The following is a 15,811-nucleotide window of genomic DNA, read 5'->3' as shown; positions in this document are numbered from 1 at the left end:
GCATCCATCTCTCCTGGTGGTTTTGGAGTGTGGCATGAATTAAAAAGTATACTGCTGAATGAAATATCCATCAAGCTACCAGAGGAACCCATATCGCACTTTAGTGAAAACACAGGAAACATTTGAAGAGTTTTTCTTTCGTTTAGTGGCTGTTTCAGGTCTGCATCATGTTATGTTACAATTGTATAATCTCTCTCCTCTCCTCTTCTCCCTCCTCTCTCTCTCTCTCTCTCTCTCTCTCTCTCTATATATATATATATATATATATATATATATATATACACACACACACACCAAAAAGCATCACTTATGACGTAACTAGGCCAGGAGATAATGGAGTAGGATGGCTAGTTTCTTTCCCCCTCCATTGCATACATCGCTGATTAGCTACATGTTACACTGATCAGGCTTCAGATGCATACAAACAGTTATTGTTCTTCCTCCGACACATCGTCAAGTGAGATGTACTGCTTGATAATAGAGGTACATATCAGCCAGAACCTCAATCAGAGATGGATATATATATTCAATTCAAAAGGAGGAATGTCAAATTTATTTCATTTTGCAGGAAATTAAATTTAAACTTTGACATTCCCCTCTTTTTGTGTTGTATACCAATTCGTCAACACAATGTAGATCTGGAACTATCATCTTTCTTGCAGTGCAACAAAGTTTATTGTATTCTACTCCCTTCATCTCATTTTTCACAAATTTACGACCTACATACACACACACCAGTATATCACAGTTCTAGTTTCTGTGAGCACTGTATGACTTGCTTACTTTAAAATTTTTTATTAAGGTTATATATAATAATTGCATTTATATCACTTAGTATTTCTTTTGTTTTTTCTGCAGGCATCTGGTCGAAAGAAGGCAATACCAGTAATACCTGCTATGCCAACAAGACGCCCAGGAAGAGGGGGCACACGCATGCAGGATGCTGGTGCAGCCCTCAGCAGAAACAAGCTGCTGAAAATTGTGAGTGACATACCAGAGTTCGGAAGTGTGTTATATTGCTGTTGGCTTAAATACGACTGAGTATATTTGTAATATTTCATTATTGTGCCCTCAAGAATTTCTCACTGCATAAAGTACTTCTGTGCATTGTTTGTACTTGGCAACGTTGATACATTTGGGTTAGAAGTGATGGCTGCATTAAAGGTTACTCCCTCCTAACATTCAACATCTTTACCAGCTCTGCGTCCAATCATATTCACCCTCCCCACTTCTCGTGATTCTGCGCTGTTAGGGGCAATGGGCTATGTATTATATGACAGACATCACGTTCATGTTATACAGTGTTTGTGTGCACCCAAGTTATGCTACAGCCTGGAAAGTTGTTGTAAATGATCCTCTCTGTGTTGCTGTCACCTGAGAAGTGATTTTATGGCAACATTTGGTAGAGAAGAAAATGTTTGTAGGAGAGAAAACTCTTTGATGATTGCAGGGGAAGGGAAATTAGAGAATGTATAATGTATTGACAGAGAATTAGTTCTTGTTGCCTATTTACGACCTTTAGACAGTCCTACTACAACACAAGTAATTGTCTTAACCCTTTAAGACCAGAATAAAAAAAAAAAAGACCGAATATGTTTCCACCGTAAGAGTTAAGTTTCTAGCTGTCTGTCAACGATATTCACAAAATATTTCATTCGTATGTTACACCGTGTGGTGACTAAGGGTTGTGTTCATACGATCATGCTAAGCATTAATGTTAGCAAATTTGTTATGTTTGTCTCGGAGTTGACATCCAGCAAAAATATTATTAGCAACATTTATATAGGTAAATATAATATTTGCAACTGATAATGATTTCAGACCACAAAATACTTGATAAAAACATTTCTTTCGAAACAATTTTCTGTAATTACGAGTTTCTCGAATCAGTTCTCAAGAAATAATATAATAACACATACAGCAGAATCCCCTTAACTGGCACCAAAGGGACCATGCTTGTTCCGAATACGAGATTTTGCCAGATAATTGAATGAATACCTGTACCGGTATATACAAAAAAAAAAAAAGTTTGTATTTCGTAGTTCCAAATGTTGAAACTGCAGCCATATGAAGCTTATTTCTATATCACTTGCTCAAAACTGAATAAACATAAAAACTGTGTGGATTTTCTGTATTAAAAACATATTACACAACACAAATAATACACAAATTTTAGGTTAGAATATTTATTGAAAACGGAAGTTAGTGCGAACTTCCTAATGTGGCAACACTGATAGCCCGAACATAACTAAATAAACATAAAAACTGTGTGAATGTTCTTTATTAAAACACATCACACAACACAAATAATACACAAATTTTAGGTTCAAACTTATGTGACTCATGCGAACTTATGTGACAAAACTGACTGCCCAGAGAATGGCAATCTGGCAGATTTAGTTATTTTTTTTTTGGACCCAGCCCAAAGTGCCATTGTTTTGGTATTGCCGGTTATTTGGGTGCCGGTTACGAAGGATTTCACTATATTTGTCGCATTTTGTTAGAAGTTATATTATACATAGTATGCTTCTAGTGTTGCTACAAAACAAGTAATATCAATAAAAATTCTTATTTAGCCTACTAAAATATCAATTGGAATGTAACATATACAGAATCAATTATTTTCTGAGCAACTTTCACTTAGTGTGAAATGGAACAAAGCACGGAATACAGAGTCCTACTTTGCACTTTGTACATTCAGTACGAACAGTACTGTTGCAGTCTATACCTGCACAGCAACGCCTATTTGAAGTTGCCACAAGATGCCTTGCACCATCAAGATGAATGTCATCACTGATGCGCCACTGTTGATTACTGCTCCTTGAAACTGATGGCCATCCTGTCCCAATTGACATGTTTCTGTACCTTTGTAAGTTCGTTTGCACGATGTGACGACGAAATTCCAGGTGTGAAATGTTGGCCATTGAATTCTTCATTAGTAGCCACAAATTGTGGACTGCTGCATCCAGCATCCAAGTGAAAATTGACCACTAGCACTTCTTTCCCTGTATGCCTATGCGGTAATATGAAATGTTTTCGTCTATCCAGTCTGTTCTGCCCATGCATTTATTACAGTGAAACCTGTCCATAACGGAACCTGTACTAAATGGAAACTTTACCTTAAGGAAAAAAAATTCCATGGTCTCGTGAAATTTACGTTCAAATACATATAAAATAAGCCGAACTTGTCCAACACGGAAACAGAAACTCATACTGTGTGTGTTTAACAATATTCAGAGTCTCAGTTTCATGTGTTTTAGTTTTGTATGTTCCCTATAATACTTTTTGCTTGTTACATTTTCTGAGCATAGGAAGTAGGATTCGGTATTGAGAAGCAATGTAAGTCGCAAGACAATTTTAACAGTATACAGAAGTGAATCACCCTAAGATGCAAGACAATTGCTGCAAAATGTTAACAGTGTTGAGAAGTGAATGACTCTGCCCTTCATTCAACAAACTGTTTGCCTTGGAATTCTACCTGTACTGGACCTCTGGAGTTTTGTGGCAGAACGGTACTTACCTACGAATGTCTTATTTTTATTAATCTCTACAAAAGTGTCTTTTGTGTGTACGAAAGCGAAAATAAGAGGCAGTGAATAGGTACTGTATCATTGTCAATGAGGGAGAGTGCTCTTTTAAAATTGCAGTAAGGCCGGTTAGTGTATTCATAATCAATGATGGCTACAAAGAAGAGAGTTGTTCTCGATCTCAACACGAAAGTTATAAAGTGATAGGGGCAAGTGAAAAAAATAAATTGAGTGTAAAGCAGATTGTAGATACATTTAAAGTAGGAAAAATATGGGTGTACGGAATTCTAAAATCAAAATTGGAAATAAAGAACTAATGGCTGAGCTCACAAGCGGACTCATTGGCTAAGAAGAGAGTTCGGCTGCCACTAACCTACTCAAAACCAATGTCACTCCAGTCTGTGAAAATAGCTGTAAAAGAGCTATTCAAGACATAACACCTGCAAGACCTAGCCTCAAGAACATCTAACAAGCACTGGAGAGAGTCAATTCTGAAAATACCAATTCAGCCAAGAAAAAGTGCACTCGCACTCTTTTGTCTAGCAACAGGGCATGATTTACTGGCCGAAACACCTTTCGTTTTGGGATAATGGAGACACCATCCTGCAAATTGTGTAACTCTAATACAGAGATGGACCGACATCACCTTTCAATATGTCCTGGCCTACAGTCACTCACAGAAGTGAAATGTTATTGGGAAAGCAGATTGAATATGTTTTCTCTATAAATTGTTTCTTAATGTTTGTTCACTTGTTGTTTTCTTTGAAGATTAATGATTCTATACTCAATTTATCAGCCATTAGATAAATAAATAAATATTTGAAATGAAGCAATCTTAGTGATATATATATATATATATATATATATATATATATATACTCATATTATCATCATCATCATCATCCTTCACGAATTAGGCCTCTGTAGACCTGTTTCGGCCCCATCTAGCAGTGTTCTAAAAGGTCTTCCTGGTCGACGATGTCCTCTAGGTTTATACTGCATCATAATTTTTGGGATTCTTGAATTTTCCATTCTTCTTACATGATATAGCCAATTTAATTTGTATCTGTTGATTTTTTCTTCTACTGACTCTACTTCTAATTGTTCTAAAATTTATTCATTCCTTTTTCAGTCTAAAAGAGTATATCCTGCTGTCCTCCTGAAAAATTTCATTTCCATTGCTTTGATTCTGTTCATGTCTTTTTTTCTTTAATGTCCAAATCTCGCTTCCGTATAAAAGGGAGGGTAATACTAGTAATGTCCTAAAAATGCCATTATTTTTTATTTTTGTACTAATTTAGCTTTTAATGTATTGTTTATTATTCCTAGAATTTGTGTAAATTTGGTAATTTTCTTGTTCTTTTTCATTTTGATAAGATATTTCACAACCCAGATAATTGAAATTTTGTACTTGTTCGAGACATTGGTTATTGTGTATTATCTTACTTCTGACTGGGTCTTGTCCTAAAAATGCCATTACTTTTGATTTTCGTGCTGAAATTTCCATCCCAAAATCTTTTAATATTTTATTTAATGTATATAATCCTCTTTGTAAATTATCCTGTGAATTGGAAATTATGACTTGATCATCGGCATAGAGTAAGGTATTTAATGTTAGAGCACTGGTTATTTTGATTCCTGATGTGTAGATTTGGTTCCATTTTAAAATAATTTCATTTATATAAATATTAAATAAAGTTGGTGATAATGGACAACCTTGTTGGACTCCATTATTAACTAATTTTCTTTCGGATGTACAGTTATTTATTTTGACACATTTTTTACTGCCCATACAATCGTTATTACAAATTACAGAGGTACAGTTTGCATTCATTATGTGAACATGCCTAAAATTAATTGTATGGATCAATTGTAATGGCACACACAGGTTCATGTAAAATAAATGGATCGATGAACACTACTGTGTGTGTGTGTCTATATATATATATATATATACTTTATAACATTTTAATATCTAAATCAATACTACAAGCTACAAAGATGCAGATGTACTGCGCCTCATAGAATGAACTAATGACCTCATCAACGTCTAGCATGTTCATATGATCACAATACATTTATAATTAGTACACTTGCGTCATAATGAAAGACTAAACATCTTTAGCAATTCAGCAGAAGCTATGATTATTCTAGAGTACGGCCAACATAAATATCTTAATAAATATATTCAGACAATGCAATAAAAGCAACTTACACAAAGACTGCCATCGTATTCCAGCCAATGAAGGCAAACAGATAAGTAACACTGCAGACAGCTCTTAAATGTGTCCCGGCAATGATCTTATTGCGATGACAGCATTGCCACATATCTTCTGAACCAATAAGCACTTACAAAATTCAAATCCATAACGTAGTATTATTTTTTCAAGAGCTTAAATAAACACATGCATGCCATCATCATATGATCATGCACAGTGATAATGGGTTAATTAATGCTCTTCCTTTTATATAGTTCATGTGTTTTTTAAAGTATTTTCTTTTGTCTGATATCTGTTTCATACACTTTAATTTAAAATTTATTTATTTATTTTCCAATGACAGGCACTGAGATTTACATCTTTACCTAAACACAACTTTAATAAAAAAAAATAAAATAAAAAAAGACATAGAATGCAAAAGGAGAAGAAAATGTCCCAGTATATTGGTAACACTCTTTCACTTTGGTTAAGGTTGGAGATACAATTCTGTGAAATGGGAAATACTAATCAGCAGTCTTAAATAAACAAAAATGTTGCATGATCTTTGTTAACACACTTCAGTGGTGAATAATTAGTCTCTTTCATTTATATACTTACTTTAACCGGGTAGGAATCTGCTTTTTAAGTCATATTTACTGAGACTATCTACAACAAACATTTTGTAAAGTTTTTCAGGAATTTTGTATTAGTATATTTTTTAGAATTATTTTATTAACTTGAAATATATGCTTTTTCTTTAACCTTTTTCTTTTGCATCACTGTAATAATCAATGTACACATTTGCCACTCTTTTCTTTGTCATGAAGTGTTGTACCTGAGTCAGACATTGGTACAAAATGCAGGGAACTTGCCCTATACCATGTATTTTACTGTAGGAATTATTGCTATGATATTCTCAGATATCTGATGGAGTAGTTTTTATAAAAAAACTTGCAGATACGCTTAATGCATGAATTAGGCTCTGTCACAGAAGTATTGAGTACGCTTGTTTCTGTGTATACATGAGGGTAAAGAAATTTATCAAGGACCTATCTTTTTGCTGGAGGATTGATTTTGTGGTTGTATGATGGTACAGATATGATTTACTTTTAAGGTAGAGATTGCATTTAAGTAATCTTTAAACATGGTTGGATAATTTAATGCAGTTTCTTTGTTGGGTTATTAAGTATATATAATAATTCAATTGTCTCATTTGAGTTGTATATTTGCTGTCATCAGGTTTCTGGTAGTGGAAATGGAGAATCAGTTCAATTGGACCACGACTACTGCACAGTTTCAATGAATGACGTAGATGTGGCACCACCACCTAGATCATTTTACCATTCAGATGCCTCAGAATATGTTCCAGATAAAATTAGTAATCAACAGGAAAATGAAGAAGTCAAAATTAAGTCTCAAGAAGAAGAAAACGTGTATTCTCGTTTGCCTGAATATTACATGGTTTTAGCTCCTCAGAAATTAGAAAAGAATGATTGTAGGAGTAGAAAGGGGACAGTTAGGGATGACGAGTGTTGGGGTGAAAGTAATTCTAAGAAAGACAGTGGTTTAGAGTCAGGAGAGGTTAGTGATGCTAGTGAGGAGATAGCCTCACCTAGTGAAACTCTCCAACATTCTAGTAATAAGTGTATAGCTGGAGATCGCAGTGGAAAGAAACCAACCGGAGTGAAAAATATAACTTCAAAAACGTCTCTCCTAACTAAGAGTGTAAAGAATTGTAGTAACGTACTTTCTGTTAATGGAAAAGATTATCATATAGCTTCAAATAGTGTTAGTGGTAGTAAGATAGCATCAAGCAATTCAGAAAATATGCAGACAGTGAATGTGAAGCCTGCTAAAGAAATGACAATGATTTCAGTGTTAAAAAAGTGTCATATAGGGAATATATCCAATTCTCCTGGCAAGCATGTTACAGTTTGCTCCAGTAGTGTTTCTAGTGAAAGTTCAATGACAATTAATGAAGTTAAAGTTGTAAAAGAAGAGCAGCAAGGTCCAAAAAAAAGAAAACTGAATCTTGAAGAATATCGAAGCCGGCTTAAAGAACTTGATCGAATTCGGGGGAGTAGGGAAAGTAGTCGTGCAAATTCCCCAGTCCCTTCTTGTTCAGTCTCCGTCAGTGTGGGAACAAGCACTGTGGATGACGAGACTTGTGTAACAAAAGACAATTCCTGCATTACTGCAGCTGTAGTTTCAGTCAAATCTGAAACTGTTGAAAATGTTGTGCCCTGTTCGAAAGAAGAAACCACATTGCGACCTGTGATGCAAAGTGTGGAAGTGCAGACAATTCCTGAGGATGAAGTGCCTGTAGGGAGTGACACAGCAGTGAAGAATATCCCACAACAAGATGTGAAGGAGAGAAAAGGCAGTCGCACCAGAGATCGACGGAAGCGACAGTATAGGTCACGTCGTGCAAGCAGTTCATCTTCAAGTGCTTCTTCATCATCCAGCAATTCACGGAGTTCTAGAAGACGCCATACCAGTTCACGTTCCAGACATAGGCGTCGGCCCAGGTAATTTTATTTTAGTCTCTCTCTCTCTCATATATATATATATATATATATATATATATATATGTATATAACATGGGTTGCATAATTAGCTGACCAGCCAGAACGTTGGCTTTCCATGCTGGAGACTCAACTCAAGTAGAATTTTTGGTGGACAGAGTGTTTGAGGCAAATGCTCATTTTTCACCAGTGCTGTTACCCTATTCTTATTCTGCTAGCAAATGCTTTTTATGGGGTGTTCTTTTGCCACATTCTGCCTGACGTGATGCTGTTTCATTGCTAGATAAAAGGTTGAAGGAAGTGATGGTATATTTAGGCCTAGTTGATCATTTCTTTACAAGTTGATATTTTATGACTTTAAGGCAACATTCATATTTGAAACAAACATAAACTTAGTCTACCATAAACAAACATAAGAAAGAAAATTTGAGTATTCAGAACGAGAAACATGTAATTCATAAAGACATACAGTTCTAATGATTCGGGAGTGATATTGTGGATTGATGGAATTGGCTATAATTGATTATATTGTTGCTGAGGCCATGAACTTTGTTTACATTTCGTATCATGAAATTTAAGTACTGATTGTGATACTATAGTAGGAGGACACAGAAAATGCTTTTCTTCAGTTCGGTTCTCGATTTTCCATACTTCGTCACTTCTGCCTTGTGATTGACTGCATTATTTGCTTTGACGTAAACTTAAATTTGGAGCTTAGAACTACTAAGCTTCTACATTTTATGTCTTTATGGTTGCATCTACCTGGATATGTTGTGAATCATCACATTTAATGGAATGGTTCGTAGCTTTGACATTAAGAGTATGCTCATGTTCAACTGTGCATAAAGGTAGAAAGGTAGACATGGGAGCCAGGAGCCTTCCCATTAAGTGTGATTATTTGTGGTACGCTCATGTAGGAGCAACTGTAATGTCTTATATTAGAAACCAGGTAACTAAATTTTTAAGTTTAAACTTGCTGTAAAGTAAATCATTAAGTCACTAGACAGGGATGATGTGCTAATGGAAGATCAGGAATTCAATCAAAGCACAGAGTAATTCTTACATATTTTCTTCATTGTCTGCATTCAAGAAATTGAACAGCACTATAAACTTGCTTCTAATGACAGAATGATGCTGAAATCCATGAAAAGAAATGTAAGCAAAACTTAATTGTCTCTGCAATAACAGAGAAACAAATTCTCAGAGTTGATTCCAACAATCACCACTTCCTTTCAAGAACCTTTAGTATAAATTATTCCTTGCAGGTTGAATGTTCAAGTTTTCTCTGCTATAATTCGGTTTACATCAGGTTATTATGTTTTTTTTTTTATGTAGCAGTGTGAACATTGCTGTCATTCTCCATAGAATTTAGATTCATACTGAAGGCTCACCTAAATATACCATGTTGTAATAGTGAGCGATTCATGAAAATTAAAATTAAAATTCTACATTCCTAAATACATTTGGAATTTTACATTTCCAACTCTGTCAACTCTTTTTGTTTCAGAAGAATTTGTACCAGTTTTTATATTTGATATTAAATATCTTTGAAAAATATTGGAGTGCAAGAGGTCAAATGACTTTATTGTCAAATGCCTGGCATTAGAAAACAACAACATATTTGATATTAAAATGGAGCGAGAAATTATTTGTATTGTGTGTGTGTGTGTGTGTGTGCGTGCGTGCGCGTGTGCAATGTTAACTTTTTAGGTTATTGTTGTATAGTCAACTGTCCATAGACAGGATTGAATCTCATACATGCATAGCACATGAGGCATCTAAGCCAGGATGTAATGGGTTAAGGTGACCAGTTTCTTTCCCCCTCCATTGCATACATCGCTGAGTAGTAACATATTACACTAATCAGACTTCAGATATATACAAACAATAATTGTTCTTCCTCTGACACATATCATCAAGTATTATAATAAATGTACAGATACGGAAATAAAATTTGGAACTCCCTTATTGTGTAAGTTTCTCTTACAACACACTGTGCATGTGCAGTAAACAAGAGCCCCTGTATATATGCTACTTATGGACAGTTGTGTGAAATTGTTGCCTACATACAGGTGGACTCCCATCAAGACTCGCTGCAAATTTTAATTCCATATCTGTACATATCAGCCAGAACCTTAATCAGAGATATTTTTAGTTTGGGATAATTTAAATTTTGTTATTATTATTATTATTATTATTATTATTTTTTTTTTTTTTCAGTATTTGGGTGTTGGTGAGTGAAAATTTTAAGTTGAAGATGTTATAGTTGTAATTTATTTGATGCAGTATTAATTCGTACTGTGTTGAGTGATTTAGTGATCATTCAAGCAGTTTACTGTTTTATGAATATTGGCTACCTATTCTTGAACTTTTTTTTTTGACGGATTAATTGTCCTGAAACAGGTAATGCTGATTTATTTTACGATTAATGATTGTATCATAATTCCATAATGAGTAAATGTTATACATCCTAAATTCGGAAAACTGATTGATTTTTATTGTACTCACATACAATGTATTGAAAATTGAAAAGAGATCAAAATCAAGATTTGTCTCATATTCGTAAGAAATTGAGTTAGAGTTGAATTTGGTTAATAAGTTTGTAATTTTCTTTTATAAAGTGAAGCACATCGTCAGATGGTTGATAAAATATGTTTTAGTTGGCGTCGCAGCTCTACTGGTCGTTCAAACAGCTCATCAGGCTCGCGGAGTCACAGCATCTGGTCACGTTCTCCATCATCAGACTCTGAAAAGTCATCTTGCTCAAGGTAAGTCCAGACTTATTTATACATCTGTAATTCAGCTTTGAAAGTTGTGTACAATCAGACCCTTATTTAATAATTTGCAGCTTGTGATTTCAAAATTGGGATAGGCTATAAATGAACACAAAATCACCTCTAAATTGTTTGTTGTATATTGATTTATTAATTTATTCGCCTATTTATTTTCATAAATAAGTACTTAGAACAGTGAAGTTAAATGTTTTTTTATATATTATAATATGAGCGCTTGACTTATGTTTCTGTTTGTCTGTAAATGAAATTATCCTTCCTCTTCTTCTGCACTGTAGACTGGTGTATGAAAAATTCATTGAAGTTTGATCTGGGCATGTCAAGTTTCTTCACATTTACTCTACTTTCGTGACTCAAATTTTTGTCTTTACATCGTAACTGTGCCTCCAAAATCCACTATGTGTTTTTAAAAAAGATTTTGTAGGAGAAAGAAAAAAGCATTGCCATTTTTAATTCCCTTGATTTTCAAAGCTACTTTCGGTATAATTTCAATCATTACAAGAAAAATGATGTGTTCCTCAGTCAACATCAGTCTCATAGCATTCAGAACTTACATCAGCTCTTTTCTTCACAACATCTATATGTTTATTCCTGAACAAATTCGCACTATTCTCTTCTTAAAAGGTACTATTTGGGATCAGTGACTTAGATGATTCTGTTCAAGATTGAAGTTAATGATGTAATATTTGATAAAATATTTTATCACATTCTTTGTGAAAGAACATTGATAGTGTAATACCAGTCTAAGGAAAAGAGCTTACTAATGATCATATGACCCAACTAAGATAGCCATGGACCTAATGGGTCAGGTGGTGATCCAGATTTACTGACTGTATTTAGACAACTAGCACACATTTAAATTGATCCATCAATTGAGTGCATAATGTACCAATGTTGTAAAAGGTGTAACTTGGATCTAATTCATCTAATGTATTCAATTCAAATGTTGTATAATTGTTGCAAAATTGTGCTTTAAATGGGTCTTGCATATCCAGTGCTGTTAGAAGTGTTAACCCAAGTATGCTTAGCAAGTAGACTAAGTTAAGAAGTTAAGTAACCAGGATTTAAGTTTTCTTTATTGAATGTTAGGTTATAGTTTTGTCAGATTTCCTTCACTCATATTAAAGTTGTGAGAAGAAACACACACATACAAGCACGCACACACACAACTGAAGTATTTTTTCTTTCGAAAATTAAGTATGTCAGGAAAAGAGAATTGTCGTAGTTTATTAATTTAGGCATCCTTTTGAATCCAGGAAAGAATTACCTACTTACTTACTGGCTTTTAAGGAACTTGGAGGTTCATTGCCGCCCTCACATAAGCCCGCCATTGGTCCCTATCCTGAGCAAGACCAATCCAGTCTCTATCATCATATCCCATCTCCCTCAAATCCATTTTAATATTATCTTCCCATCTACTTCTCTTCCTCCCCAAAGGTCTTTTTCCCTCCGGCCTCCCAACTTACATTCTATATGCATTTCTGGATTCGCTCATACGTGCTACATGCCCTGCCCATCTCAAACATCTGGATTTAATGTTCCTAATTATATCAGGTAAAGAAAACAATGCGTGCAGCTCTGCATTGTGTAACTTTCTCCATTCTCCTGTAACTTCATCCCTCTTAGCTCCAAATATTTTCCTAAGCACCTTATTCTCAAACACCCTTAACCTATGTTCCTCTCTCAAAGTGAGAGTCCAAGTTTCACAACCATAAAGAACAACCAGTAATATAACTGTTTTATAAATTCTAACTTTCAGATTTTTTGATAGCAGACTAGATGATAAAAGCTTCTCAACCAAATAATAACAGGCATTTCCCATGTTTATTATGTGTTTAATTTCCTCCCGAGTATCATTTATATTTGTTACTGTTGCTCCCAGGTATTTGAATTTTTCCACCTCTTCAAAGTATAAATTTCCAATTTTTATATTCCCATTTCTTACAATATTCTCGTCACGAGACATAATGCTACTAATTTATCCCTCCTGTTCTGTATAGACTTGTAACATTCCAAGTACCAAATCTCAAAACCTTATTCCTTTGCTGTGATCGTGGCAGAGAATCAGTCCCATTCCGAGGCTTATTTAGAGTTTTCGTAACAAGCTGTTATTTACGGTGATGGGTTGTTAGCCCTTTGCCCAACCCCCAAGCTGGAGGACCACCTCTCATCGGCTGCCCACGACTGCTTATTCAATCAATATATTCACAGCTACCCTCCATATCTGGAGGCCGTCTCCTTGATCCGCAACCTGAGGATATGCCATGCTGTGGTGATCCAGGAAAGACTAGATGAAATAATTAAATATCCCTCTCCTTCCCAGAACAAGAATCTAGGGTACAATGTTTCATCATTTGAGTTAGACGCTTATTCTGAGGAGGGGAGGGGGGAGTATTCAATTGACTTTTGTTCATATCTTGGAGTTCGTCATTACTATTAGTACAGTTTTATATGAAGAAGATCATATGGTTTCATTTCAGTTACTCATTGCATAGCAGGTCAAGATCCCGAAGCAGTGGTCCCAAATCGTCCCGAAGGAGTTCCTCAGGACCCAGCAGGAGATGGCGTCGCTCATCACAGTATGATCATCATGAAAGAGACTTCAGGAGGTCTGGTAGAAATTACACAGGGTCTCGTGGGTGGAGGAGGTACACATTTCTTTCTTTCTTCCTTCATTTGCTTGCAGGAAGTTAGTAAGGATTTGTGCAAATATTTGTTGTTTGTGTATAAAAATAACTGGAATGAAACATGAGAGGTCAGTGGTAACGTAACAGTCCTTCTCTGTTATAAAAATGTCTGGGTATCACGTTTATTGTTACATAGAGACTTCTATTTTCATTTATTATTATATAAATCTGTGAAATGATACAGTATAATTGTAATATAATATTTTTTTTTATTTTATTGGGTTATTTTACGACGCTGCATCAACATCTAGGTTATTTAGCGTCTGAATGAAATGGTGATAATGACGGTGAAATGAGTCCAGGGTCCAGCACCGAAAGTTACCCAGCATTTGCCCGTATTGGGTTGAGGGAAAACCCCGGAAAAAACCTCAACCAGGTAACTTGTCCCGACCGGGATTCGAACCTGGGCCACCTGGTTTCGCGACCAGACGCTCTGACCGTTACTCCACAGATGTGGACGTAATATAATATGTACTAGGGTGCAGTAGTACTTATCAATTTTGAAATTTGTATTTGTTCGTGATTCAAATACTAGTCATTTTCCTTTTATTAACTGTGCATTTATCATTCTGAAGTCTCTTTACTCTACCTTCCACATGGTCAGAGGATCTCTGTGCTAGAGGCATATTTTGGCTGAAAATGTTATCAGGAATGTAGATCTTTACACTTGTTATTGGACATCTCATACATTGTCTGGATTTGTGATAGGGTGCATTGTTCTGCTGGAATTGCGGAAACTTTCGTCATCCTAGCAGTTTTCTCTTTGAAGGAAACATGTATTCCTCCATGATTTGCAAATGTTTAGGACTGTTAACTGTTAGTGATGCATTGGTTACAGTGATCTTGGTTTTACTAGTGGACTGTTATCTTTGTTTAAACTGTGCAACCTGTGGTACACCTGCACTTGTGACTAATACTAGCACAAAGAGAAATGGGCTTGCTACTGTACATTGGGTGCTGCACACTCAGGATGGTACTTTCTTCCCTTTAACAGTTTTCTCACTTATTTCAATTCTTTGTATATCAGAATTTTCGTCACTAATAAGGTTGTAATCTTGATCATGCTGATATTCCTTCTTAATATCACTGTCTTCTGTTATATTTGTTGTGTACCTGTATGTTTCAATTCCTAATTCGCACTGTACTGTTGATTTGGTATTTAACCCCACACTTTCTGAACTTGCTCTAGTACTCAGTCTAGGGTGACCAGATGTCCTCTTTTGTCCAGACATGTCCTCTAAAGTCCTTTGTCCGGGGTCTAGGCGGATTTTTTAAAAATCAAGAAATGTCCTCTTTTTCGTAACTTGTATGCCTGATATTTTGAAATTATCTGATTTGACGCTTTTTTCAAGTAATTTGCCTGTAGGTGGCAGAAGCATCGATGGAATATACTCTTTGCCAACGATCATAACTCTTTTTGCTTACAAAGTAATATTAAATTCACATTTTTTGCGGTATTTTGATGTATTTTGATAATAATTATAGTTCTCTTGGTTTTCATGTAGTTAACTGTAAAATCATTTTATATTATTAAGTTTTATCATAGCATGCTGTAATAAAATAGATACTGACATAATTTTAAGTATAATATAGACTTAAGCTAAATCTAAATAGATATTTTCTGTCGTCTTTAATAATTATAGTTCCCTTGACTTTCATATATAGCTAACTGTAAAATCATTATTATCAAGTTTTACCGTAATTATTTTGTGATATTAACATGCTTTTAAGTATGATATAAGCCTAAATCTGTACTGTAAATATTTTGTAAGAAAATAGATATTGACGTAATTTATAGTATAATATAGGCCTAGTCCTAAATCTAAGTACATAGTTTGTCATCTTTTTTCGAACAATGTCCTCCTTTTTGAAACTTTGTCTCCTCTTTTCTGTCGATGTGAATCTGGTCACTCTAACTCAGTCCACATTCCACTAGGAGGTCTAAAACTAATTTCTTCCTCAGGAAGGATCAAGCTCTCTTTTTTTGGTGAAGATTTTACTTGAGAAACTAGATATTAAGACAGTGTTGCACCTAAGAAATGTAGGATCTTTTTTTTTTAGTACATTGCTCCATTAATGTGG

General features: G+C 34.9%; 1 protein-coding gene across 4 annotated transcripts in view; it reads left to right on the top strand.

Moving 5' to 3' along the window:
• Positions 1 to 15,811, top strand: part of LOC138709130 (serine-rich adhesin for platelets-like) — a 72,153-nt gene that overhangs the window by 44,320 nt on the left and 12,022 nt on the right. For 3 of the 4 annotated variants that reach the window (XM_069839667.1, XM_069839665.1, XM_069839666.1), the window contains exons 7-10: positions 859 to 981; positions 6,965 to 8,253; positions 10,911 to 11,018; positions 13,523 to 13,690. In XM_069839667.1, the coding sequence (XP_069695768.1) occupies positions 859 to 981; positions 6,965 to 8,253; positions 10,911 to 11,018; positions 13,523 to 13,690 (1,688 nt within the window). The remainder of the gene's footprint in view (positions 1 to 858; positions 982 to 6,964; positions 8,254 to 10,910; positions 11,019 to 13,522; positions 13,691 to 15,811) is intronic. The other variant, XM_069839668.1, reaches the window with a different exon arrangement.

Source organism: Periplaneta americana, chromosome 11, assembly GCF_040183065.1.
Source record: "Periplaneta americana isolate PAMFEO1 chromosome 11, P.americana_PAMFEO1_priV1, whole genome shotgun sequence".
Taxonomy (NCBI): Eukaryota; Metazoa; Arthropoda; class Insecta; order Blattodea; family Blattidae; genus Periplaneta; species Periplaneta americana.
This window is presented reverse-complemented; position numbering and strand designations above follow the sequence as displayed.